The sequence below is a fragment of the Octopus sinensis genome, linkage group LG9 (genome assembly GCF_006345805.1).
Source record: "Octopus sinensis linkage group LG9, ASM634580v1, whole genome shotgun sequence".
NCBI lineage: Eukaryota > Metazoa > Mollusca > Cephalopoda > Octopoda > Octopodidae > Octopus > Octopus sinensis.
In genome coordinates this window covers 904,444-932,364 of record NC_043005.1, presented here as the reverse complement: position 1 = coordinate 932,364, position 27,921 = coordinate 904,444, and the positions used below count along the sequence as shown (strand labels likewise).

The window sequence follows — 27,921 nt, the reverse complement described above, 5'->3', positions numbered from 1 at the left end:
TGAGAGAAGGGGTTGGTGCATGGAAGGAGGCAGTGTGGACGAGGAGGTTGCATAGATTGAATCCAAGCTCAAAGAATAGTGGGAAAGGGCAGAAACAAGGTGAAGTTCAGTACAATGCAGGGGGCAGAGTGACATGGTGGTAGGTGAAAGGAACAGAGGTGCACTGGGTGGGTTGCAAACAGAGTGTAAGGCTAGTTTAACCCTTTCGTTACTAACCCGGCTGAAAAAGTTTTTGGTTCATAATACCAACCCGGCCGTACCCGGCCGAGAGAACCTATTGTTATTTAAATGTAAATTTGAACCCAAATCTCGTTGGTACATTCGTTAAAACATGTGATTTCACATTGTAAATAGTTAAGTTATAGTATCCGACATTGCTTGAAGTGATATCTCAACTCAGTGAATTTTGGGAGATTTTTTTCCACATTTTTTTCGGCATCGATTTTTCTTCAACTTTGAAAATGGATAGGAGTTTCATGTTATCAAGCATTGATTCCGAATTTAAAGCTTTTTCAACGGAAAATAGGGAGATATCAAGAAAAAGAATGAATGAGGTCTTAAAGCACGTGGTGTACAATATGATATTTTTTTATCCGAAAATGAAAGCAGCGATTCCGAAGAAACAAAGCTGCGATGGCGACAGCAAAGACGGTTTTACATCAGAATGAAGTAAAAAAACTTTTAAAATGTTTTTATTAGCAATTTTTCTGGGGAGATAGTTTATCCATTGTCTTTCTCAGGAAGCGAAACCATTAGACTTTTTTATTTTTTCAGTATGCTAGTTTGAAGCGATCACTTCGGAAACAAATTTACGCAGATTGTAAACAAACACAAAAGTTTGGAAAATTTATGAAGCAAATACTGGGTACTGTTGTGGATTTAGTTTTTATACAGGGAAACTAATGTTAGTCAGCATGGCTTAGGGTATGATGTGGTCTGGAAGTTATTGTTTGAAGCGATCAATGCGGAAACAAATTTACGCAGAATGTAAACAAAACATAAAATGGGGGATCAAATTTTGGAAAATTTGTGAAGCAAATACTGGGTACTTCATGGATTTAGTTTTTATACAGGGAAAATAATGTTAGTCAGCATGGCCTAGGGAACGCTGTGGTCTGGAATTTATCACTTCTATACCATAACCAGGGCCGTATATTATTTTTTGACCGATTTCTTTAGTTCGGTCAAACTTACGGTGGATTCCAGTATTTCACTTTATTCCACCTTTATGGTACACCTGTTGTGCATTAAATTCAACTGATGATCTAGTGATGTGCACAATTCTTCATTATCAAAATTTTGTTGCATACCCATTTGAATATTAGCTGATGATTCATTTTCTATGGTGATGTTTAAACAAAATTTTAATATTTTTACCTTTTGCTCAATTTACCTGGATTTACCTGTAATTAAAGTCACTTTGAGACAAAAGTTATGCAATAGAATTGATTAAGAACCCTTTCTTTAATTATGTTCCAAATATCACATTAATATGTTGATAAGTAAAAAAGTTACAGTTATTTAATGAAACAAGCCTAAATTCATGATTATTTTAGAATTTAATTGAAACTCATGAGGGGTGTATTTTGGTCAGAAATATAGTAACGAAAGGGTTAAATAAAGGTAGGGGGGGATAACTATGTGAAATGAATAGTCGTGTGTTGAACCTGGGTTTCAAAATCATAGTTACAATTTCTGCCTCAGCAGTGACAAGACAGTGGGGGGAAGAGGAGGAAAATCAAAGAAGGAGGAGGAGTCAGGGGTTTGTATAAAATAAAAGTGGAGAGGGTAGGATGGTAAACAGAAAGAGTAAATAAAATTAAGGGAGATTATCTGAAATGGAGAGGGGATTGAAAGGAGCTAACAAATGAGATGAAAGTGTTTAAATATTCATGAGAAAGAGAGAGGTGTGGCAGCAATACAGTTATCAAGATAATAGCTGTGGAACTGTGGGTTTAAGACCAGTGAACTTTAAAATGATTAGGAACTGAAATGCACTGGTGCAGTTAAGGACCTTTCTCATGCCAATGACCATTCCAGGAAATAGTGAGTAAATTTTGCCCATAAAGGAGAAACAATCCAGAGCAAGATCAAATTCTGTTAGACAGAGAAGAGTGGAGGTTGTAGGATAAATAGTAGAGTGGAAGTGAAGCAGGGGCCGGGCAGAAGAGAGGGTCTTATGATGAGAGATGAGAGTATAGAAAGAATTTACACTCGTGGCAAAAATGGGGCAGGAAGGACGGTAGAGGAAGAGAGTATGTTTAGTGAATCTAGGAGGAAGGTGAGGAGCAGAGTGGCAATGACATTTTTCAGGCAGTTACAGGTAGAAATGATAGGGTTGTCAGGTTGGCAGACCTTAAGGAAGAAGTATATGATATATACTGACATGTGTGTTTTGCATTCCTATCTGTTGTAATAAGCAGCAAAAGTTGGTGAAAGTAAGGGCATCGGGCCACAAAGATTTTATCCCAAAGAAACTGTCCAACCCATGCTAGTATGGAAAAGAAAGCATAAAATGAGAAAGAGGAGGTTACACAGGCACATACATGTGAAAAATATGAAATAATTACCTTGCACTGCTCACAGAGTCCTCCTTCAAACAATGGATGCTGTGCCACAATTATTCTGTCTGATGACTTACAGCCAATACAGATTTCTGGAAAAAAGGCAATATTATTTACACTATGCCATGTTTATTAGCTGTTTCTTTATTGCCCACAGGGGCCTAAACACAGAGGGGACAAACAAGGACAGACAAACGGATTAGGTCGATTACATCAACCCCAGTGTGTAACTGATACTTAATTTATTGACCCCGAAAGGATGAGCAGCAAAGTTGACCTCAGCGGAATTTGAACTCAGAATGTAACGGCAGACGAAATACGGCTACGCTTTTCGCCCGTCGTGCTAACAGTTCTGCCAGCTCACCGCCTTGTGCCATATTTATTACGACCACTACCAGCAGCACTGTGATGTCACCAACAACTGAATCTTTAAGGATACTTGTAACATGAAACTCCTTCCCTCTTTACCTATTCACTTTTATTTATCTGAACAGCAAAACAATATGTTTTGCTTCTACTCTAAGAGAGAGATTAACTATTTCCATTGAATTACTGCCATTAACACAAGCTCTGCTTTTGTGTTCACATCAAATCCCTATCCTCCAAAATATCTTCTGAAAGAATAAACCTCAACAGTTTCAGTTACGTTTCAGTTGTATCTTCTCATGAAGTCATAAATTTAACATGTTTTCAATGTTACAGTTGCAGCGGAGTTACCATAGATAGTACTTTATCAATCCCCCAAAGGATGACAAAATTAACTGCCTTACAGAATTAATACCATAAGGCATTTTATCCACTGGAACTCTACCTGGAGACGGATGAAGCAGATCAAGAGAAAGCAGAAAAAAATTGAACAATGGCTGAAGGACACATACACAGAAGGGTCTTTTAAAGCCTATAGCAAGCTCGGGAAGGTGAGATAAACTGGCGAGCAGATAGATAATTATGTGAGCGAAATTAGAAGATTGGTGGGCCTAACAGAGCAGCAATGGAATGGATGGTGAAGCTGGCTTTTGTGACCAGCTTCCCTGACTATATGTCTGTACGTCTGCAGCAGATGCCGAACATCAAAACGATATCGGTAGGAGAGATAATTAATAAGTGACGTATATTGATGCAAGGTGACATTCAAGACAAAGTGAGACCAGTGACGATGGTCATGGGTGGGACGAAGAGGCAGGTAGCAAATAATGACAGCAAGAGTCTGGCAAGGCAAATGACCAAGGGATCATGTTTCAAATGCTAAGGTCTGCAAATGGTCAGGGAATGCATGCAACCGAAGCCAATGGGGGTAGGTTTCTGATGCGGCCACCCTGGGCACACAGAAAAAAATCTGCAAGCAGGGAAACGAACATACTAGTTGAAGGTGCACAACCAAACGTTGCCTGTAGTGAGGCTTAAGGTGGGGGTGAGAGAAGCATGAGCCCTTGTGGATACAGGTTGTACAACAACCCTGGCGACCACAAAAATGGTTGAGAACTGGAGAGGAAACACCAGGCTCAGAGCGGTAGATGCTAGGGTAGTCAAATGTAGGGGCATCAGCGACTATGAAATGGAGATACAGGGGTCTGTGTTGAGGCTGCAGGTGATTGTAGTTGATGAGATAGTGGATTGCATTGATGTAGTGACCAGAATGGATGTGATCACAATATTGGGAGGTGTGACGGTTGGCAGGACAGGAGTAGAGTTTGGTAACCAGTGTGCTGCATGCTGTGAGTGTGAAGTGGAGGAAAAAGACTGTAAGAATGATAAATTACTAGCCCAGAGAGGATTTTCTGTTAAGGACAAGGACTTCCGTGCTGAGTTTGACAGCAAAAGATGGATGGTGGAATATTTCTTGAAAGGAAAACCTCCCATACTGAGAAACAGGGTGAGCTGCTATGAGCATACCCTGAAAAGAGAAGCCAGGTTTGAATTCGAGACAGAGGTGAAGAGGTGGACAGAGGAGGGCATTCTGATGCCATGGAGTGAAGAAACGATGGGCGGTGTGCTGCCATTGATGGCTGTTGTTCATCCGACAAAAAATAAAGTTCGGTCGGTGCTAGACTTCAGGAAACTGAACAAAAATGTGTCCTGTCATGTGGATGGCAAGGCAGAAGACGTGTGTGGAGAAACTCTTCGTGAGTGGAGACAAATGAGGGGACCTGCTACAATCATCAACCTCAGTCTGTCTGCATCTCCATGTACCAGAGAAGTTGTGGAAGTACCAACTGGTGAGGTACAGGGGCAAAACATACTGCCTGATTCAACTGAGTTTCAGGTTGAGTTCAGTGCCAAAGATCATGGCGAAGGTCCTCAAGACAGTTTTGGGCAAAGTGGAGCAGGCTACCTGCTCATATATTGACAATATCATAGTAGATGAAAATGTGATGCCAGCAGAGGAAATTGTGGACCATCTGAGGAGGTTTGGGCTGACAGTAAAACCACCTGGAAGTATAGAAGGAGGTACGGCTCTGGGGCTTAAGCTCAAAAGAGACAAAAATTGGGTAGGCTTGTGTTTCACAGAGGAAACGAGATCCCAGATTTGAAACAGAATATGAATAGGCAAGAGCTGGGAAGTATGGGAAGTTGGTGGGCCACTATCCTGTTGCAGGATGGCTCCAAACAGCATAGAGCTATCTCAAAAGACGAGCAGAAAGAGAGAACTGGGTGATAAAGTGGCAGAGAAGACAATGGTGATGATGCAAGAGGTCTTGGAGAGAGTGCGAGCACAGGATCCAGTGAGGGGCGGCTGGTAAGTGCCTGATACAAAGAAAAGGATCATGTGGTGCAACGCAAGCAGCATAGCATTGAGAGTCATGCTAGAAATAGGAGGTGTTGAAGTGGAAGATGCAGCATGACTTAGAAAGAAGGACGTTTACAACCACATCACTGTAACCAAACTGGATGCTGTGCTGAAAGGTGTCAACCTAGCATTGAGATAGGGACTGTGAACTGTTGAGATCCAGACTGATTCTGGCAGAGTGCGAGGGTGGGTGGAGTCAGTGATCACCAACTGGAAGAGGATTTGCATGAAAGGGGACACGGAAATTGTGATCAAGCGTCATCTGGGTATCCTGAGGGAGCTAGCTGCCAAGTTTGCCCTAGAACTGCATGTGGCGTTCGCGCCCTTGGAAAAAAATAAAGCAGACATTCTAATCAGAGTGAAAAAGAATTGGTTGGAGACAACAGAGGATGTTCTGGGTGAGGTAGCAGCAGTTTGTCAGTTGGAGGGCTCAGAACTAAGGAGGCTGCACAATATGCACGATATAGGGGTCGACAGGACAATGTTTTTGGCAAGGATCGTTGACCCTGATGTCACCAAAGAGAGCATTCAGAGGATAGTGAGGAAGTGTAACAGGGGCCAATTGATTGATCCTGCCTCTGAACACACGCGAACCAGGAAAGATCCAGGTAGAGGAAGAATGAAAGGGGCTGGCCATTGATGTGACACAATGGTTGACTGTGGGCCGGAGTGAAAGGCTATAAAGAGAGAAATCAGGGTGGAGACTACTGCCAAGGGAACAGAGGTGCTGAATGCAGTGTTTTTGGAAAGGGATCCTGTAGACGGGCTATTGATAAATAATAGTGCAGTTTTTTGCTCAGAGCAGCTGAGAGATATACTTGGAAGATGGTGCACAAGACACTTTTTTCAGAGCTGCATACAGGGCAGGGGGAAATGGGATTGTGGAACGGCACTACCGTATGATTAAAGCCATGGCTGAAAGGGGACGAATCTTCCCTATGGAGGCAGTCTTCTGGTATAACATATTGCCCAGGGTAGGGTAAGTCAAAGAGTCAGTCCTGCACAGGGCCATATTCCAATATAAATGGAGACACCTGAGCATGGTGCCACAGAAGTGAGAAGTGGAAGGAATTACATCTGTGCAGGTTGGAGATGAAGTGTGGGTGAAGCCCCTGAATACTCAGTGCACAACACAGTGGAAAAAAGAAAGGGGATCGCAATCAGTATTTCGAATGATGTATCAGTGGATCCTAGATATTCAAAGGGTTATTAGCTCTTCCGATGACGAAGGGGAGGGAGAAAGTGGCGCCAAGACTCTATGAAGATTTCTAAGGGAACGTCAACCCCCTAGGTGGATGGATGATTACGAGACAGAACAGGTGAGCAATGATCATTAGATAGGGGGCGGGGGTGTATGGTGGAAGGAAGACTGGAAGTAGCAAGAGATGACATCATGTCAGCAATTGAGAAGAAAAGTTTTTCCCTGCATTTGCTTTTCCTAGGGACACGAGCAGTGAGAGATACCAGTTGTGAAGATAGAAAAGTCGTGACAACACAGGTGAAGAATTGATCAATCTGCCAGCAGTACCCAATTGCAAGTCGGGTAAGAAAAATTTTATTTATGTGCCTTCAAAGCACATATACCTCAATGGTTTTTGCTTGTTATTCATTTGTCAGAAGTGCAGCACCCATGTTTGATGTTAATCACCCACCTAAACTGTAGAGATCAATGTGGTGAATGCTTAATTTGAAAACCCGTAAATCTTCAGATCTTCAAGAGAAATATGAGCAGATTGAAATTCCCTAGAGTTGCTTATCAAAGAATGAATGAATGTGTTTAAATCGAAATTGTGACAGAAGAGCGGGTGATGATATAGAAACTCTAGAAAAACAAAGAAGAAATGCCTCTGAATTGGAGGTTATGGTATGTTGGTTAGTGAATCTTCGCCAATTCACCAGATGGCCTTTTGAATGTAAGCTAGGATGTCTGTGTAAATGTGTGCAGCAGCAGAACCATCCAAGATATGTGAACAGTACTTGAATGTGGGTCACATGTGAGATTTTAGATCAAGAAATGATGAAGAGTAAAGTGTTCCCTCAATCCAAACATGAAACATTGTTATTGTGATCCAATAAAGGTATTGTTGGTAAAGTTGTATATATCAGATCCCTATGGCAGATTTCCTGAGATTCAGGGGCACAATATTTGTAGTAATTTGGCAGGCTTCACTTGTATATTCATCATCATCATCATCATCATCATTTAGCGTCCGCTTTTCATGCTAGCATGGGTTGGACGGTTCAACTAGGGTCTGTGAAGCCAGAAGGCTGCATCAGGCCCAGTCTGATCTGGCAGTGTTTTTACGGCTGGATGCCCTTCCTAACGCCAACCACTCCGTGAGTGTAGTGGGTGCTTTTTACGTGCCACCCGCACAGGTGCCAGACGGGGCTGGCAAACGGCCACGACGGATGGTGCTTTTATGTGCCACCAGCACGGGGCCAGGCGAGGCTGGCAACGGACATGAATGGATGGTGCTTTTACGTGCTAATTCCCTTATCTGCAATAAAAGAGGTTTGGAAATGCTATTATGAAAGACTGTTGAATGTGGAGAATGAATGGAAAGAGGAGAGTCTGCCAAATGTCGACCCAGTTAAGGGACCAGCTACCCAAATCAACAGTACCCTGGTAGATAAAGCAATTAAGGATATATAGACAGGGAAAGACCCCGGCCCATCAGAAATCACCACTGAGATGCTTAAAATATCTAGCGGTGTGGGTTATGGTCTAGTCCATATTGTAAATCAGATGGTTCACGAAGGAGTCATACCCAATGACTGGTTCAGATGGTTCACGAAGGAGTCATACCCAATGACTGGTTCAGATGGTTCACGAAGGAGTCATACCCAATGACTGGTTCAGATGGTTCACGAAGGAGTCATACCCAATGACTGGTTCAGATGGTTCACGAAGGAGTCATACCCAATGACTGGTTCAGATGGTTCACGAAGGAGTCATACCCAATGACTGGTTCAGATGGTTCACGAAGGAGTCATACTCAATGACTGGTTCAGATGGTTCACGAAGGAGTCATACCCAATGACTGGTTCAGATGGTTCACGAAGGAGTCATACCCAATGACTGGTTCAGATGGTTCACGAAGGAGTCATACCCAATGACTGGTTCAGATGGTTCACGAAGGAGTCATACCCAATGACTGGTTCAGATGGTTCACGAAGGAGTCATACCCAATGACTGGTTCAGATGGTTCACAAAGGAGTCATACCCAATGACTGGTGTAGAAGCACCAGAGTCAACTGGCATTAAGGTAAAGGTGATACCTTAGATAGAAATAATTACAGAGGTATCAGTTTGTTGGATCAGGTGATGAAAGTTATGGAGAGGGGTCACTTTCCAATTAATTAGGGAGAGAGTTAGCCTAGATGAGATGCAGTTTGGTTTTATGCCAGGTAGAAGCACCACTGATGCTATATTTCTGGTAAGGCAGCTGCAGGAGAAATACCTAGCCAAGGATAAACCCCTGTACTTGGCTTTTGTTGACGTGGAGAAAGCCTTTGACAGAGTGCCCTGATCCCTTATCTGGTGGTCAATGCGAAAACTAGGGAGAGCTGTACAAACCATGTACAAGAACGCTACCAATAAAGTGAGGGTTAGCAATGAGTACAGCAAAGAATTTAGGGTACAAGTAACGGTTCACCAAGGATCGGTCCTCAATCCACTCTTGCTCATCATAGTCCTCCAGGCAATAAAAGAGGAATTTAAGACAGGCTGCCCCTGAGAGCTCCTCTATGCAGATGACCTCCTTCTTATAGCTGAATCATTACCAGAACTAGCAAGGTCTAGAATTGAAGGGCCTTAGAGTTAACATAGCAAAAACCAAAGTCTTAGTAGGTAGGAAAGCAGACAAATCATAAATCCCTTCAGGTAGATGACCCTGCTCAATCTGTAGACAAGGAATAGGTGGAAACTCCATACAATACACCTGGTGTAAGCTTTGGACATGTAAGAGGTGCAACAATATCAGAAGAAGGTTAACAGGGAAAACAGCTTTTGTGTGTGGAAGAGGCACTGGTACAATAAACACTGAAAATGTACAGAAAAGAGACTCTATCAACTTCCAGCAGGGTAAGCTAGAGGTAGGAGATAGATTCCGTTATCTAGGTGACCAAGTAAGTAGTGGAGGTGGATGCTCCAAGAGCATAGCTGTGAGAATAAGATTAAGCTGGGCAAAGTTCAGAGACCTCCTACCCCTGCTGGTAACAAGGAGCCTCTCTCTCGGAGTGAAAAGCAGATTACATGATTCCTGTGTGCAAACAGCTCTGCTACATGGCAGTGAAACATGGACTGTGACAGCAGAGGACACATTTAGGATTGAAAGAAATGAAGCCAGTATGCTTTGCTGGATGTGCAATGTCAGTGTGCATATTCGACAGAGTGTAAGCATTTTGAGAGAAAAGTTGGATATAAGAAGCATCAGATGTGGTGAGCAAGAGAGACGACTGTGCTGGTATGGTCATGTGATGCATATGGATGAGGACAGGTGGAGGGAATCTGTGGGAGAGGAAGACATGGTAGGGGGTGGTCAAGCATGATCTTCAAACTTTGGACCTCACAGAAGTGATGACCAGTATGTGAGACCTTTGGAGATATGCTGTGCTTGAGAAGACTTGTCAAGCCAAGTGAAATCACAGTCATTGCTGATGCTGGTGCCATGCCACTGGCACTTGTACCAGTGGCACGTAAAAAGCACCTTCCAAGTATTGAGCCTCATGGAGGCAAAATGTCTGATGCCAGTGGCACATGAAAAGCTTCTTTCAAGTGTTGGGCTTCACAGAGACAAGGACTGAGACCTTTGACATTATGTCATGTTTGAGAAGACCCATCAAGCCAAGTAAAATCACAGTTGGGGCAGATACTGGTGTCACACAAAAGGCACCTGTGCCAGAGGCACGTCAGAGTGGTTGGCATTAGGAAGGGCATCCAGACATAGAAACGATGCCAAATCAGATGGGAGTCTGGTGCAGCCATCCAGTCCAGCTTGCCAGCCCTGGTCAAACTGTCCAACCCATGCCAGCATGGACAACAGACGTTAAATGATGAGGATGAAAGAGTATAGCAACTTTTATTGAAATTAATAGATTACTGGTAACAAATTTAACAACTCAAAAGATCCACAATAAAATAAAAAATAATATTAATAAATGAGTGACTCACCTTGAATTTTTACTAGATTAGTCTTCAGTTTATTTATGAGATCATCTGTTAAAAGTCAAAATCAAAATATTTCAATAAATTTAGAAATACTTTATTAGAGCAGTTGAATGGAGCAGCATCATTAGAGCATTGTACAGAATACCTTGCTAAATTTGTTCCTACTCTTTAGATATTAACTTCAAATCCAACTCATGTCAACTCTGCCTTTCATCCTTCCAGGCTCAATAAAATAAAGAACCTATTAAATACTAAGGTTGATTTGATCAACTAAATTGTCTACCAGAAGTTTTAGACTTTGTACCCAAAATCAGAAATAATAGACTTGATAATGACTAGAATTATTACAATTCTATCAGAGGCTAAATGTAGTCAGTGAAAAAGAAGATGAAAGCATGAACCATCTCGTAAGCGAATGAAATAAGCTAATGCAAAATGAGTAAAGCACAGGCATGACTATGTCAGTAAGAGGTGGACTGGTATGTCGGCCAAGTGTGTGGTTGCCATAAAAGTGGTATGAACATCGGACCAAAGATTGTGATGGTGAATAATAATTATTGGATTCTTGATCATGCTATTAAGGCAAGGCAACCAGATAGGATTGTAAAGGGCAAGCAAAAGAAAAAAATGTAAGATCAAACATGGCAATAACATATGAGAATAGAGTAGATAGAAAAGAAATTGAGAAGTCTCAGAGCTCAGCACACAGATGAGATTGAGGGAGACAAAGGTAGAAAATGTTTCCTTGGTAACAGGTGCACTTGGCACAGCAGGCAAACTACTGCATAAGAGACTAAAGAATGTTGGAAAATACAATCTTGTATTCTGCAAGAATCCTAAGAGGTAGTTCTTGAGATCTGAGGAGGCTGGTTATCATCAAAACCTCATGACAACATCCCTATTTTCATTACTAATTATCAGATAGAAGCAAACTGTATCTCACTGTTTTCAAAAAGTGGATTGGGTGGGGATGATACTCGAACTGGTTCTTCCTCGATATTTTCAGCTGTCTTGAATATTGGTTGTAGCTTTCGTTTAACAAATTGTGGATATGGATCTCCTGAAGTGAAAAATGTGAAAACAATATTATATAACTGTTGATGTAATAATAAAAATTTACTTTATAGACTTGATATGGCAGATTGTAAAAGCAAATTCATTATAAGGAACAGGCATGGCTATATGGTGGAGACGATTGCTTCAAAATCAGATTCAATCCTAGTTTGATCAGTTCCTTTCCAGCGCATTTGATGACCAGAAACTGGGTAGAAGCCCTTTGTGTGTGTGTGTGTGTGTGTGTGTGTGCACACGCGTGTGCATGGTATTTTACTTTATGCCTGACAGCAGTAATATTGGACTGTTTAAGAATATGTAACTTAGTGGTTCAATAAAATGGACTGATAAAATAAATACTGGGAACAATTTGACAAAACCCTCCAGGGTGGTGCCCCAGCAAGGCCACAGTCCAATGTTGCAAATCAAGTAAAATAACAGATGCTGCTAAAAGAAATACGAAATTGTTGGACAAGACTATGGAAGTTACATCATCATCATCATCATCATCATTTAGCGTCCGTTTTCCATGCTAGCATGGGTTGGACGGTTCTACTGGGGTCTGTGAAGCCAGAAGGCTTCATCAGGCCCAGTCAAATCTGGCAGTGTTTCTACGGCTGGATGCCCTTCCTAACGCCAACCACTCCGTGAGTGTAGTGGGTGCTTTTTACGTGCCACCCGCACTGGTGCCAGACAGAGCTGGCAAACGGCCACGAACGGATGATGCTTTTTATGTGCCACCGGCACGAGGGCCAGGCGAGGCTGGCAACGGACACGAAACAGGGCGGTGCTGGCAACGGTCGCGAAACGGAAAGTTCTCTTACATGCCACCGGCACTGGTAACACATCTGCAATTTCCATTGATCGATTTCCATTGATCGATTTCGATTCTGATCCTCACTTGCCTCAATGGGTCTTCACAAGCAGAGTTTCGACATGCCACCGGCACTGGTAGCACATCCGCAATTTCCATTGATCGATTTCGATTCTGATCCTCACTTGCCTCAACAGGTCTTCACAAGTAGAGTTTTGTGTCCCAAGTAGGGAAGGTATGCATACGTAGGCTGGCTCCATCCCATGTAGAAGGCCACGGGTTGTGGACTCACTTGTCCTGCCGGGTCTTCTCGCGCACAGCACACTTCCAGAGGTCTCGGTCTCTAGTCATTTCCTCGGTGAGACCTAAAGTTCGAAGGTCGTGCTTCACCACCTCGTCCCAGGTTTTCCTGGGTCTGCCTCTTCCACAGGTTCCCTCAACCGCTAGGGTGTGGCACTTTTTCACACAACTATCTTCATCCATTCTCGCCACATGACCATACCAGCGCAAACGTCTCTCTTGCACACCACAACTGATGCTTCTTAGGTCCAGCTTTTCTCTCAAGGTACTTACACTCTGCCGAGTGTGAGTACCGGCATTACACATCCATCGGAGCATACTGGCTTCATTTCTAGCGAGCTTACGCATATCCTCAGCAGTCACGGCCCATGTTTCACTGCCATGTAGCATGGCTGTTCGTACACACGCATCATACAGTCTGCCTTTCACTCTGTGCGAGAGGCCTTTTGTCACCAGCAGAGGTAAGAGCTCTCTGAACTTTGCCCAAGCTATTCTTACTCTAGCAGTTACACTTTCAGCACACCCGCCCCCGCTGCTGACTTGGTCACCTAGGTAACGGAAACTATCAACTATTTCTAGTTTTTCTCCCTGGAAAGTGACGGAAGTTGGTCTCAGAGCATTTTCAGTGTTTATTGTTCCTGAGCATCTGCCACATACAAAAACCATCTTCCTAGTTAGCCTTCCTTTGACATTGCTGCATCTCTTATGTGTCCATAGCTTACACTTGGTGCATCTTATAGAGTTTCTACCTACACCTTTTCTACAGATCGAGCAGGGCCATCTACCTGAAGGTGTTTGTGATTTGTCTACCTTCCTACTGATTACGACTTTGGTTTTAGCTAGATTGACTCTGAGGCCCTTCGATTCTAATCCTTGTTTCCACACCTGAAACTTCTCCTCCAGTTCTGATAGCGACTCAGCAATTAGAGCAAGGTCATCAGCATAGAGGAGCTCCCAAGGGCATCCTGTCTTGAATTCCTCCGTTATTGCCTGGAGGACTAAGATAAATAGGAGGGGGCTGAGTACTGAGCCTTGGTGGACCCCTACCTCTACCCGGAATTCTTCACTGTACTCATTTCCAACCCTCACCCTACTAGCGGCGTCCCTATACATGGCCCGCACAGCTCTCACTAACCATTCATCTATCCCTAGTTTTCTCATTGCCCACCAGATAAGGGATCGGGGGACCCTGTCGAAGGCTTTCTCCATGTCAACAAAAGCCAGGTACAGGGGCTTATCTTTGGCTAGGTATTTCTCCTGCAGCTGCCTTACCAGGAATATAGCATCAGTAGTACTTTTCCCTGGCACAAACCCAAACTGCATCTCATCTAAACTAACTCTCTCTCTAATTAGTTGGGCTATGCCCCTCTCCGTAACCTTCATCACCTGGTCCAACAGCTTGATACCTCTGTAGTTATTTGTATCTAGGGCATCACCTTTACCTTTGTAGCAGTTGACTATTATACTGCTACACCAGTCATTGGGTATGACCCCTTTGTGTATCACCTGATTAACTATATGGGTGACTAGGCTATAGCCGACACTACCAGACATTTTGAGCATCTCTGCAGTGATTCCTGATGGGCCTGGGGCTTTCCCTGTCTTCATGCTTCTAATTGCCTTAGCTACCACAGAACTATCAACTCGGATAGCTGGTCCCTCTGTTGGGTCAACATTCGGCAGACTCTCTTTATCCCATTCATTTTCTTCATTCAGCAACCTTTCATAGTGGCATCTCCAAACCTCTCTCTTTGCATCCTCATTTAGCGCAAGTGAACCATCTTCCATGCGAACACACTTCTCTCCTACCACATCACGATTCTCTCTCACACACTGTCTTGCAACACGAAACACCTCCAGTCTTTGGTCCACACGGCGCAGAACATTGGCAAATTTTTTCTTATCTGCTTCCCCTCTGGCTAAATAAACCTGTCTCCTAGCTTCTCTTTTGGCAGTCTGATACAATTCCCTGCTACCCCCATTTTTCCAGACCTTCCAAGCCTGTCTCTTTTCTCTAATAGCCCTGTCTACAATATTGTTCCACCACCACGTTATTCTAGGTCGAGAGGGGACTTTGCACCAGCCACAGATCTGGTCAGTGGCTCTCAGCAGGTTGTCCCTTAGAAACGTCCAGCTGTCTTCTACCCCCTGTGATGCTCTATCCCCTTCTACTTCGTCAGAGGCTTCAAGTAATATGTCCCTAAATCTCTGTCCATTTGCAGGATCTTTAAGCTTCCAGATCCTTCTTCTCCATATTTGTCGTCTTCTGGTTGTCCTCCTAGTCCTGATCCTAAAGTCACTAACTACCAGTCTATGTTGTGGGATTAAGGATAAGGTATATTTAGATGAAAGGCAATCTGGCATTTTTCTAGGAAGAGGTGTAAAGTTATGAGACAACTGCAAGACAAATGTATGACTGAATAAACCCCTATACCTAGTGTTTGTCAAGCTATGGAACGCCTTTAACAAGGTCCCTCATACTATAATTTAGTGATCACTTAGGAAACTATGAATAGATGAACGATTTCTGAGGACCACACAAGTTAAATACAAAGGGCAGTCAGCAAGATGAAAATCAGCAAAATAGTTCAGTGGTGAATTTAGTATGTTGGTGGAAGCACATCAGGACTCAGTTCTCGGTCGCTTCCAATTTCTCTCACTCCTCCAAGCCATGCCAGAGGTATTTAGGACAGGCTGCCCTTAGGAACACAATATTTTAATGACCTAACTCTTATAGCAAATTCAGAAGAACTGGAGCAGAAATTCCACATATGGAAGTATAATATAGAACTGAAGGGTCTGGACACACAAAAGGTGTACTGGGATCACAGATGGGTGGACCAAGAAGATAGATTTCATGTGAACTGGGGCAGTAAGCACTTGGGAACACTCTCAAATGCTTAGACTGCTTTTGTTATCTAGGTGACTAAACTAGCAACAGGGGTGGCTGTTTTGAAAATGTGATAGCTAGAATAAGATAACATTGGATATAGTTTAAAGAACTATTATCTCTAGTGGCAACAAGAAGAGCTTACTTTTCACGATGAAAGCTAAATTATATGATGCTTGCGTGCAAAGTGCACTGTACATAGCAGCAAGAATGGCTTATAAATGCAAAGACTAGAAAGAAATGAGGCAAGCAGGTGCCATGTAAGTGTGCATGAAATGAGAAGCAAACAAGCAGCAGATTTAGTAGGTAAAAGGAGACTGCACTTGTGATGGGGCATGTGATGTGAATGGGAGACTCGGGGAAATGTGGAAAATTATGTCAAGATGTTATAGCTAATGAAAATGGTAACTGATGGATTCCACTGATGATTCAGGATACTGTAGAAGGTTCAACCTCCAGTACAATTTAATGCATACACCATGATTTCCCTTAACTATGATTCTGTACTTGCGCACACTGTCTGCTGCCCATTTTATATCTACATCCCATTCCATCATCTATTCTCCAAACAATTTGTATCTATTCTGTATCCACTTATCTCTTCTACTCACTGTGCCATGCCTCCAATAACTGAGAGGAAATTATCCACTTTTTGCATACTGAATATCTCCCCTTCTCCATACCTCCATACATATATCCTGCTCCCCTCCTTCCTCTCATATCATGATGCTTGAATAGGGAGGGGCTGCACTCTGGCAACTTTTACCCACCATCACTGATTTTTCAGTCACCATGATCTCTTGCAAATGTTATCTTGAAGATATGCCATGGCCCCACTTTATCACCTAATCTTTCCTCCACAAACCACTCTAACCATCCATATATAATGTAAGCTAGCACTACATCTCCATTATTATTCTGACTCCCTCCCTCAAATCCCACTAACTTTACCTGTCCCTCCCATTACTCACCCATGTGTAACAGTGTAGTACACCCCCATCACCTCTCTATCCTCTCACCAACCACTTTATCTAATACTGTCTTTGTTAGTCTTTTCCCTATCACACTCTGTCAACCCATACTGGCGTGGCATTACTCAACCCATTCTATAACCATTTTGTCTCCTTCACACTAATACCTAACATTACTCTTTCCCTCTCCTCTGCATCCATTAGTCTTACACAGTTCCTTCTGTTATTCTCTCCATTACCATTCTCTCACAATAAATCTTTTCCTTGCATCTTGAGAGATCTTTTTTCGCATTGCTAGGTGACCTAAACAGTGCTGGTGCCACAAAAAATGTCCAGTAGTTTCCTTAAGTTAACCTCTATAGTGCTGGTACCATAAAAAAGAAAAAGCTATTTCTGTATACTCTGTGAAGTGGTTGGTATAAGGAAGTTCACACCAGCCACAGAAACCATAAAAAAATATGAAATATTAGAGCAAGGCATAATACTTGAACCCACTGAACCCCATCAAACTGTCCTACCCATGCTATCATGGCATGTAAGAGAACCTTCCGTTTCGCGACCGTTGCCAGCACCGCCCCAACTGGTCTCGTGCCGGCGGCACATAAAAAGCACCATCCGTTCATGGCCGTTTGCCAGCTCTGTCTGGCACCTGTGCGGGTGGCACGTAAAAAGCACCCACTACACTCACGGAGTGGTTGGCATTAGGAAGGGCATCCAGCCATAGAAACACTGCCAGATTTGACTGGGCCTGATGAAGCCTTCTGGCTTCAGACCCCAGTAGAACCGTCCAACCCATGCTAGCATGGAAAACGGACGCTAAACGATGATGATATACATACATATACTTTTAAGAGTAACAGGTAATGTTGAACAAGATTGTTTAAAAGACAATGGCTCATTGATCACAAAACTCAAAACCTATTTCTAAAATCTAAGAGATCAACACAGTAGTTGTAATGAGAAGTAAGATTTGTAGCCACCTTAACATGGCTGTCCATTCAAGCAGACTATACTGCAATTTTTGCACTCAAAGAGAACATCTCCTCTAGCTGGTTGATAATGCACAGCTGTGGTCCCATCACTAGGAGGTGGTAGGTGTTCACTCCCCTGCTCACAATTTTATCAGATGCAGCCGTGCATCGTTAACCAGTTAGAAGATATGTCCTCTTAGGGTTTTAAAAAAATCGCAGTAAAATCCATGTTAAGGTGGCTACAACCACTGCATTGATCTCTTAGAGAGATTTTAGAACATTTTTACTTGTTGCAAAATCAGCAATTGTGTGTTCACTTGAAAAATTATATATATATATATAATATTAATTCGAGACAAAACTACTATTTTGCAAATCAAACAAGGAAAGACTTAATCAATACATAAAAATATATATATATATATATATATATATATATATATATATATATATATATATATCATCATCATCATCATCATCATCATTTAACGTCCGCTTTCCATGCTAGCATGGGTTGGACGGTTCAACTGGGGTCTGGGGAGCCCGAAAGCTGCACCAGTCCAGTCAGATCTGGCAGTGTTTCTACAGCTGGATGCCCTTCCTAACGCCAACCACTCCGAGAGTGTAGTGGGTGATTTTATGTGCCACCGACACAGGTGCCAGACGAGGCTGGCAAACGGCCACGCTCGGATGGTGTTTTTTATGTGCCACCGACACAGGTGCCAGACGAGGCTGGCAGACGGCCACGCTCAGATGGTGTTTTTTATGTGCCACCGACACAGGTGCCAGACAAGGCTGGCAGACGGCCACGCTCGGATGATATATATATATATATATACATACATATATAGATACACACACCGACACATATATATATACATATACACATACATATATACAAATACACATATATGTTCATACATACATATGCATACATATACATAGAAATGCATACATACACGTGTGTGTGTATGTATGTATATATATATATATACATATATATATATATACACATATATATATATACATATATACATATTTACATATATATATATATATATATATATATATATACACATATATTTATATATATACATATATATATATATATACATATACACATATATTTATATATATATATATATATATACACACATATATATATAAATCAAGGGTTGAACAGAAAGAACACACCATACAGAAAACTAGATGAAAACATAACAAATGAGAAATTATTAAGGAGGTAGAATTTGATTGTCAAAAGACCTCATCATGTGTGAGGGAAGACAAGAAAATATATCAAAATTCAAATTAAGTCCACACACACACTGTTGAACATAAACAACACGAACAGGCTTTAATTAATTATCTGTTTTACTGTCCCTTAAAAAAACCATGCCTTTGATATAATTGAAATGCCAAAACAAAACAACAACAAAAATTTTTACCTTTTTAATTAATGTAACTAATTAATAATTTAGTGACAGATGTGGCAGAGTTGTTGTTTAGCCACAAGTCATCCCAGATTGAGCACACCTTATGGTCAAAGACATTCCAATACTGACCATCCTCCGATCTTTTAACAAACAGTGTGCCTAGGACAATCCAATAGGATTTTGAAAAAAAAAAGTAAAGTGTAATTTGAAAGAGATTTAATTGCTATTTCTAGCATGTTGAGTGGTTCAGTGACAGCATAGGAGCTTTGTGTCTGGTAGAATAAGTAATTCGAAACACTGAATGAATGCCTTATTGCAAGAATTTCTTAGACTAGGTTCTATGGAAAAAAATTCCAAGGGTTCTGTGGGACAAAGGGGGTTTCTAACATTTAAAAATTTTGTCAATAGCAAGAAATTTTCTCCATGACAAAACACATGGAATGGCTTTCTTGTAGGTTTGAATATATTCCCAACATATTTGAACTGGTATTGAATTTAAAAATATATTTTATAAATAAAAAAAAAGATATTTACCATTTTCGAAATGATAAATTATTTGATTTTTTAAAAAATATGAATAAATTCTCTCCTTAAAGCAATTTTTATTCAGTTAAAATTTAGGGAAGAGGGAGTTAATTGTAAAATATAAGTATGAGTTTTTTTTTGTTTTCTTTTTGAAAAATCATGATAAAATCAAAATAAATCTGGTGGGGAAAGGAACCCTATTTAATACATATTATCCAGTCCTTCCCCTTCATATTACTCTGAGCCTTTTGTTTCAGCCCCTTCTGCTAGAAACAACAAGAGTAGTAATATAGTTGTCCAGAACCCAATAGGCTATAATCTAACCCACTGCTTCCAACAGTGAATTTTTACTTATAAGCAGACAAACCAAGTCATTTGTGAGTGTCTTGAACACAATGAAATGATGGCCAGTGTACAGGATGCAAGCCACTGACTCTGCATCAGCTAGTTATCTTGAACTTTAGTGCTATAATTGCCATCCACAGAATGCACTCAACACAAAGTAGAGAAAATGCTCTCAACTGGTGCCACTACTCCAATAACCATATGAAGTGATCCTGATCTCTATGACCTGCAGTACAGGTTGAACCCTGCTCTACAAACAAGTAAACAATCTCATCAATTCTAACACTTTTAAAGCTGTGAGTTTGTCCTCTACACTGCACTACCTATTAACAGCTAGGTGGACTGGGTCGTTCATTTACAGGCACTATCTAAAATACATATGCTTCTGAGATGGAGGCCCTACAAGTCGTTAAAACAGGGCCTTAAATGACCAGTATAAATGCTAAAAGGTTAAGGATAAGCTATCATCCATACCACCCATCCCATAAACTAATTTGTTGGGGTTTACTGTATGACACATATGCTTCTTTTACTGGTTTCAGGCATTAGACCTGTGGCCAAGTTGGAGCAACACCTTTTAGTAGTAGGGTTGCAGATTTATTATATTGAAAAAAAAAAAAAAAAAAAAAAAAAAAAAAAGCAGCATGTTGGGTTAACAAGTCACCCAACATGAAGATTTTGCTGGTAAATTTAAGAATATACGCACACACACACATATATATCATCATCATTTTTACATGCTTTCCAACACAGTGCCTTGCCTTTTGTCACAAAGGAGGGACAAGACAACACAGACAGTGTTTCTTTATCATCTTCGTGAAGTTCAGCTTCCTGAGATCAGTTTTATCACCCAAGTCTTCCTTAGCGTTCCCCTTCAATAGTTTCTTTCCACCCAAATCCCCACAACACTTCTACACCCATCTGTCATCTTGTTATATCCTTCGTACACATCAAGTCCCGGTAGCAACACACTCTACACTCTTGCATGCTCCTATTCATTCCACTTGTACCTAGTTTAGCTCCCAGGTCCTCTGTACTACACCAACCACACAGACTAACATACAGAAGGACTGAGCACAGGCTGGTCCTAATCTAACATCATACTCAATACACTCACACTTTTACTTGTTTCAGCCATCTGACTACGGCCATGCTGGAGCACCACCTCTAGTCAAGCAAATCGTCTCCAGGACTTATTCTTAGTAAGTCGAGAACTTATTCTATCGGTCTCTTTTGCCGAACCGCTAAGTTACAGGGACATAAACACATATATATATATATATATATACATATATATATATATATACACACACACACATCCAAAGCGAGTGAACAGCTATGCTGACACCAGTTTAACTTTGAATCTTTTTAACAATTCAAAATAATGAATTTAATTCCTCTTAATTCTATCTCAGTTCATCTAATTGTATTTATTTATCGCTACTTTTCATAAAAAAGCCTTTATTTTTTTATATTCAATGTGCATTTTCGCTTTTTTCTTCTTACTTTCCCCATACACACACACACATATATACACACACATGCATCATCATCATCATCGTTTAACGTCCGTTTTCCATGCTAGCATGGGTTGGACAGTTCAACCGGGGTCTGTGAAGCCAGAAGGCTGCACCAGGCTCCAGTCTGATCTGGCAGTGTTTCTACTGCTGGATGCCCTTCCTAACGCCAACCACTCCGTGAGTGTAGTGGGTGCTTTTTAAATGCCACCGACATAGTGGCCAGAGGAGGCTGGCAAACGGCCACAATTAGTTGGTGCTTTTTACGTGTCACGTGTGTGTATTTTTTCAATGTATACAAATAACACGGAAAAAAACAGTTACTAGGGTAGCAAAAATTCACGAGTGCCAAGGATATTACAGCCTACTCATAAAGGTACCAATTCCAGGGTTAAGTGAAATATTTTTGTATGACATAGATAAATTAAGAAATGGAGTCAAATGCAGATGTTATTCAAATTATTTATACTTCCAACAATTCTTCTTCGTCTGTATTCCTTATATGAGTGAGTTCTCAAACCGTGACATTGTGGTGGTGTACAATGCGTATCACAGTTGGATGAATTACCAGTGTTGTGTATGCCTGCTTCGTGTATATACTGAATTTTTTCACATAACCCAGCCCTAGCTAGAGCAGCATTATAAGAAGTTGCATGTGATTCAAAAATTTTATTATTAACAGAAAATCTAGAAATTCTTGTAGAAATATCCTTAACTAATCCCCATATAATCGAGGTTGGATGGTTGGATGCTACGTTAATGTACTAAATATGATTATTTGGCATATGAAATCGTTCAAATAATTCAGTATCAAGACAGAAGGTAGCATCAAGAAAATTCACTCTACGATAATCTTTACCCATAGTAATATTTAGTCCTAAATTTTTGAAAACTTTAAAGAAATTTTTCCTATGTTTTCTAACTGTACTTTGTTGCTTCTGTCCAGAAAAAATAAAGCATTACCCCTATACAGACTTTATTCCAGAAAGGAAGACTGGATTAATGAAAGGATATATATTCTGACTAGGTCACTGGCCTGAGCAGAATGTGAGCCCATTTCTATATCAAATGCATTTTCCCCATCTAATCTACACCATAATCTACCATCGAAATCTACTAGAGTGGTTTGCACGGCAAGTATAATATCTATTTCGTGTTGGGACAAATTGGAATTTTTCATGCCATAAATCAGGGCTTGATTAACAACAATCAGGTTAATAGTTTTCTATAGCAAGAATTTACTATTCTTACTAATTTCTAGAAGCTTAAACCATCCAACCACCTCTTGGGTATCAAACCAGAGGCTAACCTACTTTTAGACTTAAGGTTGGGTAATACCCTATCAATGATTTTTTTTTACACATACACACACATATCAGTGGCATGCGGTGACTCTTGAAGTTGGTCATGCAATAAATACAAGGGTTGATTGAAAAGATGAAATGTGACCAAATAAGGTTTATTTTTCAACATAGACCCCCCCTCCCACACTTGTAGTCCCTACACTTCTTACAATGATGCTGCGGTGCTTGGAGCCCATTGGTGAAAAACTTTCTTCCTGGGCACCAAAAATTTATCAACAGCAGATATGACCTCATCATAGTGATACTGGTTCCTAGCCGTGCATTTTCATGTTAGCAAACAGATGACAGACAGACAGCCAAATCAAGAGAATAGGGGATGGTGAGCAACTAGTTAGAAGTCATTCATGCATAGCAGCCATTGAAACCAAGGATGTGTGCTGGAGCATTGTCCTGACAAAGGAGGACCCCTTCCATCAGTTTTGCTGGGCGTTTTGTAACTGCCCCAGCATGTTGGCATAGTACATTGCATTGATGATATGGCCCTTTGGAAGAGGTAAATAAACACAACACCTTTTGCATACCAAATAACTAAGGCCATGACCTTCCCTGCAGATGAAACAACCTTGGCTTTCTATCAAGCAGGCGAGGGGCGTTTCCTCTGCACTGATTGTCTCTGGCTTAAAGTGATGACCCTAACGCTCATCATGCGTTAGGATACATTCAAGAAGACTGGCTGGATCTGTGTCAAACAATGTCCGATTTTCCAGTCATGTGACCAACCTGGTGTGCATTTGATCAGGTGTCAGAAGTCATGGAACCCATCAAGCATGAACTTTCATCATGCCAAGTTCATTGTGCAGAATACTCTCTTCACAGGATATGCCAATAATATTGGCTATTTGATTTATAGTCAATTGCCTGTTATCCGTCAACATGTGGTGAACACATGTGGAGGTCATCAAATCTAAGTAGAGATTTCAAACTTAAAAGCTTCAAAACCACAATCAAACCAATTCTACTATATGGCTCAGAAACCTGGACGTTATCAAAGAAGCTTGAGAGGCGGTTGGATGGCACTTACACTCGCCTCCTAATGAGAGCTCAAAATCTCTCGTGGAAGCGTCATCCAACCAAAGTGCAAATATATGGGAAACTACTACCTGTATCATCTCTTGTGAAAGGTAGAAGAGTCCAGTTTGCTGGACATTGTTGTAGAGCTGAAAACGAGGTAATTTCTGCTCTTCTTCTCTGGAAGCCATCTACTCGTGATACCAGAGGGTGCACACTCTCCTACCCTGATATAATCTCCAGGGATACAGGCATCCAGCAACAGGACCTCCGTAATGCTATGATGGACCGTGAAGTCTGGCGTAGCATAGTAAATTCCATTTTCTCGACCACAGTCGAACAATGATGATGATGGTGAACACAATGTTTTCCTCGGTGGTGGCAGTTGTGGGGCATCCAGACCTTGGGTCATTTTCAAGACTCTCCCTTCTCCTCCTAAATTTAACTGTCTACTTTTACACTGTTGATAAAGCTTAAGCATCATCCGGTAATGCAGAAACCATTTCAGCATGAACGTCCTTGTGGGCTAAAGCCTTTTTCTGAAGATTTGTGATAACACTACGATGCCAAATTTGATTGATTTTCAAGAGAAGTTGCAACTAGTTACTTTTGAAGTCTTTTCTGAACAGTCAGGTGTCAGTTTACTTGCAAGGAAACAATGCAGTTATAAATATGCAGAGCTGAAATGAATGCAGGCAAGATTTCTAGTGGCACTCCTTCATAGAATGTTTCAACCCACATTCATACTTATTGGTTGAGCTAATTCATTTTCTAAAATTGTTTAATTAAGAGAACCAAATTAGTTTCATAACATGCCCATGATAGTTGATGCTTTAATGCATTTAAATTTTTTTTTAAAGATGTACCAAAAATTATTATTTACATACCTCATTTATATATAAATTCTTTGATCTTTCAGGTCAAATATATTTGTTACATTGTTATAGAAGTCGTCTATCTTAATCAGTTGTTGAAGTAAATCTTTTTCAATTGACATAAGATTGACATAAGTTCAAAAGATTTTATAAAAGAAATATCTGCACGCATGTGTGCTTGAATTGAAAGTCAATTTGAATAAAATGGAAAATAATCTTAATAAATCAACAAAGCAATGAAAGACCCTGGTCAAAAGGGAAAAATTTTAACTTACATGGGATAGATAAAAAAAAGTTCAGCAACGTAACAATAAACATTAAATATCAAAGAGAAAATAATTTTGTTGGTTATCAAAACTTTGGATCTGACTAACAAAGAATTTTGAAAGGGCTTTTATTTTTAGACAGAGGTCAAACGGTCAAATCCATTCAACCATATGATTAGTCTTTCTGGACACCGATTACAAAAGGAGACCAAAGACAAGTGCCATTATGCATTTTTAACATTGTAAGATTTTGAAGCTATTTTTAACGGGATGGGAAATAAGGTTAGAATAGAGCTATCTTCAATAATCCAACTAATGCTATGTTTATATTGCAGTTGATGTCTTTTCAAAGAAAATTAACTACTTAGTTTCATTTTCAATAATTTTGAAGACTTTTTGACAGAGTAACAAATAAATTATGTCATCAAATTTATTTTTGATTTATATAAAAAATGGCCATGCAATGCATGACTTGTATAGCTGGAGTGCGACAAAGACTGACCTTGAACTCTGCTGTGCATGCGCACTAAGTTTTATCGTTCTAGCTTACTTCCACTGTGTACAGCAGTATTTGGAAGGAAGGTGTGTAGTATGTGATCATTGCATCGACCATGACAGAGAAAGTTGTCATGGCCTAGGCAAAGTTGCAGAAACTGTATAGAGAAGAGTGTATGACTCACACACAAGTGTACGAGTGGTTCAGATGTTTCCAAGATGGCCGAAGAAATATCGATATTGACAAATGTTCTGGGAGACCTGCAACCAGCAGAACTGAAGAAAACATCTCAGATGTGCATGCAGCTATGAGGGGAAATCATTGAATCACCATCTGTGAGTTATCAGAGGATGTGCATATTAGTTACGGTTCAGTTTAGTCCATTATCACTGAAGATTTGGGTATGAGACTCATGTCTGCCAAGTTTGTGCCAAAACTGCTTTCAGCTGACCAAAAAGACACTCAGGTTTGGGCTGCACAATATTTCCTTGATTGTGTTGAGAACAATGAAAACTTTTTCAAAACTTTATGTAGGCTTCTGAGCAGGTATCGCCAAGCTTTTGGCAAAATTTGATTCAGATTCTCTGCTCAACTTCCTCTGTTATGGTTAATGTGACGATCACATGCTACACACCTTCCTTCCAAGCACTGCTGTAAACAGTGGAAATGAACCAGAACATTAAAATTTAGTATGCATGCACAACAGAAGATTTCAATGTTAATCTGTGCCAAGCAGCCTTACTCTGTGTGCTTTCACTTTGTTACTATGGCAACAGTCCAGATACTTATTGATTGATCAGATCACATACACACACACATATATATATATATATATATATATATATATATATATATATATATATATATATATATATATATATATACAGTCTTTATTTTCTTTACTAGTTTCAGCTCAAGAACAGTGGCCATTCTAGGCCACCACTATTAGCCTTGCTACACTTTCATTAAACCTCCACTGATATGTGACTGAGAGAATTTGATGTTGCTACTTTCATCTGTGTCCCTTGCACAAAATAGGTTCATCTGGAACTCTTGATAGGAGAAAATTCAGTTTTGTTTTGAAGACATCTACATCTACACAATACAGGTCTCTCAGGCTTTATGGGAAGATACTAAAGAACTGTAGGTCCTTGAAACCCAAACTTTGCATCATCTGGTCCAGTATCTTGATGGCAATGTTGGGATTTTTGGTACCATGCAGTGGCACCTAGTTCAGCTGTTTGTGTAACTTTCAATGTGTCCCACAGGGCCCTGTATTTGGCCCACTGCTATTCATACTGACCTTTTCAGACATCTCCTCAGCTACCCAGATAGCTATCCTTGCTAGTTATGCAGATGATACAAAAATCTCTGAAATGTTGTGCATCTGCAACAGGAGTTGGATGTAATATACAGGTAGGCTGAGGAAAATAACATGCAGTTTAATACTGGCAAATTCCAAGCCCTGCACTACCATAGTGCTGCAAGAGCTGTGTCAGGCTGCTTCTACCTGGTTGAAAGCATCCTCCAATGAACCATGTAAATCTTATGTCTTTCAACAAGAAAACACAAGCACTGCTCATATCAGGAAAGCATCACTACATTTACATGAGCAGTACTCAACCAGAGCCTTCAAATGTTGGGCATCACTATCTCCAAGGATTACTCTTGGTGAAAGTACATCCTTAACATTGCTAGGACAGTGTCTCAAAGACTGGACTTCTCTTTTCAGGGCTAGAAGATACTCAACAAGTGCTGATACTCTATGAAGCTCAAGTGAGACACACAACTAAATACTGCTCCTGCATCCAGAGAAAAGCCACTGAACTTATTGAAATTAAATCATTCATAAACATGCTCCAGTCTCTGATCCTCAGATATATTGTCTCCTGTGCCTTTTCTATCACACACTAATGGCCTCTGTTCGTCAAGCTCACTGGTCTTCTTCTGTCACCTCCTCTCATCATCTGTGTTGTATTTAATCACTGCAGACTCTGCACTAACCATTAAGTTTAGTACTTTCTCTCTACGATATTGGCCTCCTTGGATCTCCTCCCTGCAGGTATTGACTTGTAACAGTTTAATCAGAACATTAAGAACATCAATTTCGCTGGGGTCAGAGGGCATGCTCTCTTGATCCACATACAACAAATAGTAAGATGGAGAAAAATTATGTTAACATTTCAGGTGATTCTAAAATGCAAAAGTGAACAAACCTGACCTTTCAAAGGTAGAAATGGATCTTTATCCTCAACCATTTCCATAAAACGGTGTTTTGCCCAGTTAAACAAATGTTCTGAGCTAAGTTCATCTTGTTTCAAACCACTACGCTGTGCACATACCTGGAATACAAAAACATCAGTTTCAACCAGAAAGAAAGAGAGAAAGAGGGGAGGGGGAAGCTGGTGTTTATGTTTTCAGGTCAGATTTGATTAAGGTAAATCATGTTCAAAAGAATCCAGATGTGACTCTCTCTCCTCCATTATTTTCTTTTTCAAACAAGAGTTATCTAGGACTACATTTCATATTACCCAATGTGTTCTCCCTTCTTGTTTTAAGATGGTAGGA

General features: G+C 40.7%; 1 protein-coding gene across 8 annotated transcripts in view; it reads right to left on the bottom strand.

Annotated features, from left to right (window-relative positions):
* Positions 1 to 27,921, bottom strand: part of LOC115215890 (DNA (cytosine-5)-methyltransferase 3B) — a 106,638-nt gene that overhangs the window by 40,292 nt on the left and 38,425 nt on the right. For all 8 annotated transcript variants that reach the window (XM_036505716.1, XM_036505714.1, XM_036505720.1 and 5 more), the window contains 4 exons: positions 27,575 to 27,695; positions 11,466 to 11,582; positions 10,526 to 10,570; positions 2,571 to 2,656 (listed from right to left, as the gene is read on the bottom strand). In XM_036505716.1, the coding sequence (XP_036361609.1) occupies positions 2,571 to 2,656; positions 10,526 to 10,570; positions 11,466 to 11,582; positions 27,575 to 27,695 (369 nt within the window). The remainder of the gene's footprint in view (positions 1 to 2,570; positions 2,657 to 10,525; positions 10,571 to 11,465; positions 11,583 to 27,574; positions 27,696 to 27,921) is intronic.